The sequence below is a fragment of the Labrus mixtus genome, chromosome 15, assembly GCF_963584025.1.
Source record: "Labrus mixtus chromosome 15, fLabMix1.1, whole genome shotgun sequence".
NCBI classification, from domain to species: Eukaryota; Metazoa; Chordata; class Actinopteri; order Labriformes; family Labridae; genus Labrus; species Labrus mixtus.
The window spans coordinates 27,719,815-27,722,314 of NC_083626.1; the positions used below are offsets into that span (position 1 = coordinate 27,719,815).

The 2,500-nt window shown below is 41.6% G+C and overlaps 1 protein-coding gene across 3 annotated transcripts in view; it reads left to right on the plus strand.

The window, feature by feature from the left end:
- trim101 (tripartite motif containing 101) overlaps positions 1 to 2,500 on the plus strand; it is a 12,400-nt gene that overhangs the window by 6,587 nt on the left and 3,313 nt on the right. For 2 of the 3 annotated variants that reach the window (XM_061058309.1, XM_061058310.1), the window contains exons 5-9: positions 22 to 117; positions 1,479 to 1,556; positions 1,858 to 2,013; positions 2,105 to 2,127; positions 2,256 to 2,380. In XM_061058309.1, coding sequence (XP_060914292.1) covers positions 22 to 117; positions 1,479 to 1,556; positions 1,858 to 2,013; positions 2,105 to 2,127; positions 2,256 to 2,380 — 478 coding nt within the window. Of the gene's footprint in view, positions 1 to 21; positions 118 to 1,478; positions 1,557 to 1,857; positions 2,014 to 2,104; positions 2,128 to 2,255; positions 2,396 to 2,500 lie in introns of all 3 variants that reach the window. The other variant, XM_061058312.1, reaches the window with a different exon arrangement.

Genomic DNA, 2,500 nt, shown 5'->3' on the forward strand with positions numbered 1-2,500 from the left:
TTTTGTTTTTTTAAATCCCAGGATGAGCTGAGTGAGGAGGTCAGCTCTCTGAAGGCGTACAACGACAAAGTCCAGGCTGTGATCGACGACCTGGAGCAGACCTGCAGAAACATAGAGGTGTGTGTATGTGGTCAATATCCCACAAAGTCCACATATTTTAAAGATAAAGATAAACTTTATTGATCCCCCATGGGGGAAATGTTTTTGTCACAACAGCTCAAGAAACAGGAATATAATTATCAAAAATAACAAGAAGTTAAAAAACAAACATATGTACATCAGTTAAATAAAGGGAGAAAAAATACAATAATAGAATAATTAATCCAAAATATTAATCCACATTAATAAAGATCTTCTAAACAATTTTATCTGTATATCTATCTCTGGTGCAGAAAGCTCGATTCTTATCCAAAGATATTTAAAAACAGTAAATTGAGCCACGCTGCTGCACTGATTGTTTCTTTATTCACATGATGAACACTCACTGTTATTTACTCATCATCAAATGTCAGCCTTTCTTCTTCACATTTAGGCAGAAATAGTTGGGTTTTTGGTTGAGGGGAGCGTTAGGGGCCATGTGGTACGTTAGGTAGTATCAGCGTTGTCACTATCTGGAGCTTGCATGTACTGAGCCTGGGTCTGTTGAAGGTCACATGTTGTTTGGGCTGTGATGACCATCTGCGTGTGGGTGTAAAGCTGGAGACATCTGGAGGCCTGTATGTAGTCATAACATCGTTTCAATCAGGAGAGACGAGTGAAATAAGAAAATTATTACAATGAATAACATGGACATGTTACTTCTACAATTCACTTAGCAGACTCTTTTATCCAAAGCGACGTACATCAGAGAGTAAGAACAACACAAGCAAGGATCTAGAAAAAAGGGAACAATGTGAGTAAGAGCAAACGATCAGCTTTGAGTCTGATTGGACACACAGGTGCTGACAGGAAGTGACCAGAGGCAAAGCACAACATTGAGGGCAGTTCTTGAGAGCTCTAATCAGTATAGAAACCATCTTATAAGTCATCGTTATCAAACAAAAACCATCGTCATTACCATCATCATCATCAATAATATGGAGACCATCATCATTAAGTTAGTAGGTATTCATGAAAGAGCTGGGTCTTTAGCTTTTTCTTAAAGGTGCAGAGGGACTCTGCAGATCACATGGAGTTTGGAAGTTCATTCCACCATCGACTCTAGAGGAGAAGAGTCTAGTCAGAGACTTAGGACCCTGTTGTGAAGGTTGGATCAGATGGCTTTCATTGGCAGAGCGTAGTGGGGGGGGGAGGGAGTGTAGACCTGGATCAGAGAGTTAAAGTAAGGAGGAGCCGTTTTTGTCAGACAGTGAGGGAGGAACGCCATGCCATTGGTTAGATGAGTCAGCTGATTATCCAATGACAGCCCCAGAAAATGAGAGTGGAAACGTGAGTGAGCGTGCATAAAGGGAATGATGTCGTCCTTCTGCCCTCTGCAGGAAAACTCCAAGACGCAGAAACAGAGAGTGTGTGAGCAGCTCGATCATGTGTTGTCCATCCTGGACGAGAGGCGGAAGGTTAGATTTTATTTCTCCTTTATATAGTTACACTTTGTAAAGTTATTATTATACTGGAGGGCTCTGAGAAGCTCATCAGGCAGCATGTTGGGAGGAAATAGTTGATTTTAAGAAATGAATAAAGAAACAAATTATAACATATTTAACAGAGGTTTTATAATATCTGATGGATTTTATTTGACCTGTTTTTTAAATATTTTTTTAAAATGTGAATCTGTACTAAGAAACAGACGCCGTTATAGTCTTTAACACATGGTCGTTGTTGTCTCCTTTCGTTAATGCTGCACGATCACATCGAAAGGCGATGATGGAGCAGATCACCTCCGAGCAGGACGATAAGACGGGACACGCCCAGTCGTTGATCCGTTGCTATAGAGACAGCGTGGAGGCCAACAACAGGCTGATGGAGAGAGCAGCGAGCAGCATGGAGGAGGCGGACGTGGCTGCTTTTGTTCAGGTGAGTGTAACTTATCGATTCATTCAAGCTTGATTCTGCACACTCACCTTGAAGTTTCAAAACAGGAGTGTCTTTTTGTTTCCTCCGTCAGAGTTCGAGAGAGCTCGTGACAATGTGAGTACTCTCGTCAAATAAACTCTGCGTGATTCTTCTTTTAGTTTTTGTTTCTGGTGAAGTTTTTTTTTTTTAAATGTTGATGAACATCACCTCCTTCCTCCGTCTTCCTCTCCTCATGTCCTCAGAGTTTTGGCAGCAGCCAGCTTTTCTCCAGCGGAGACTCTGACGCCGGGTTACGAGAGTTTGAGTAACTACACGTTTAACTTCAGCCGACAGGAGCGAGCGCTGAGGAGCATCGACTTCCCCAAACGTAAGAAGAAGGAGAGTTTCTGTTTGATGAGACACTCTGTGTAATCCAAAACAACTTTAACCCTCAGGCATCAGTTTTTTTTCTGCATAAATCTCTTAAACAACTTCAGCCCTGCTCAAA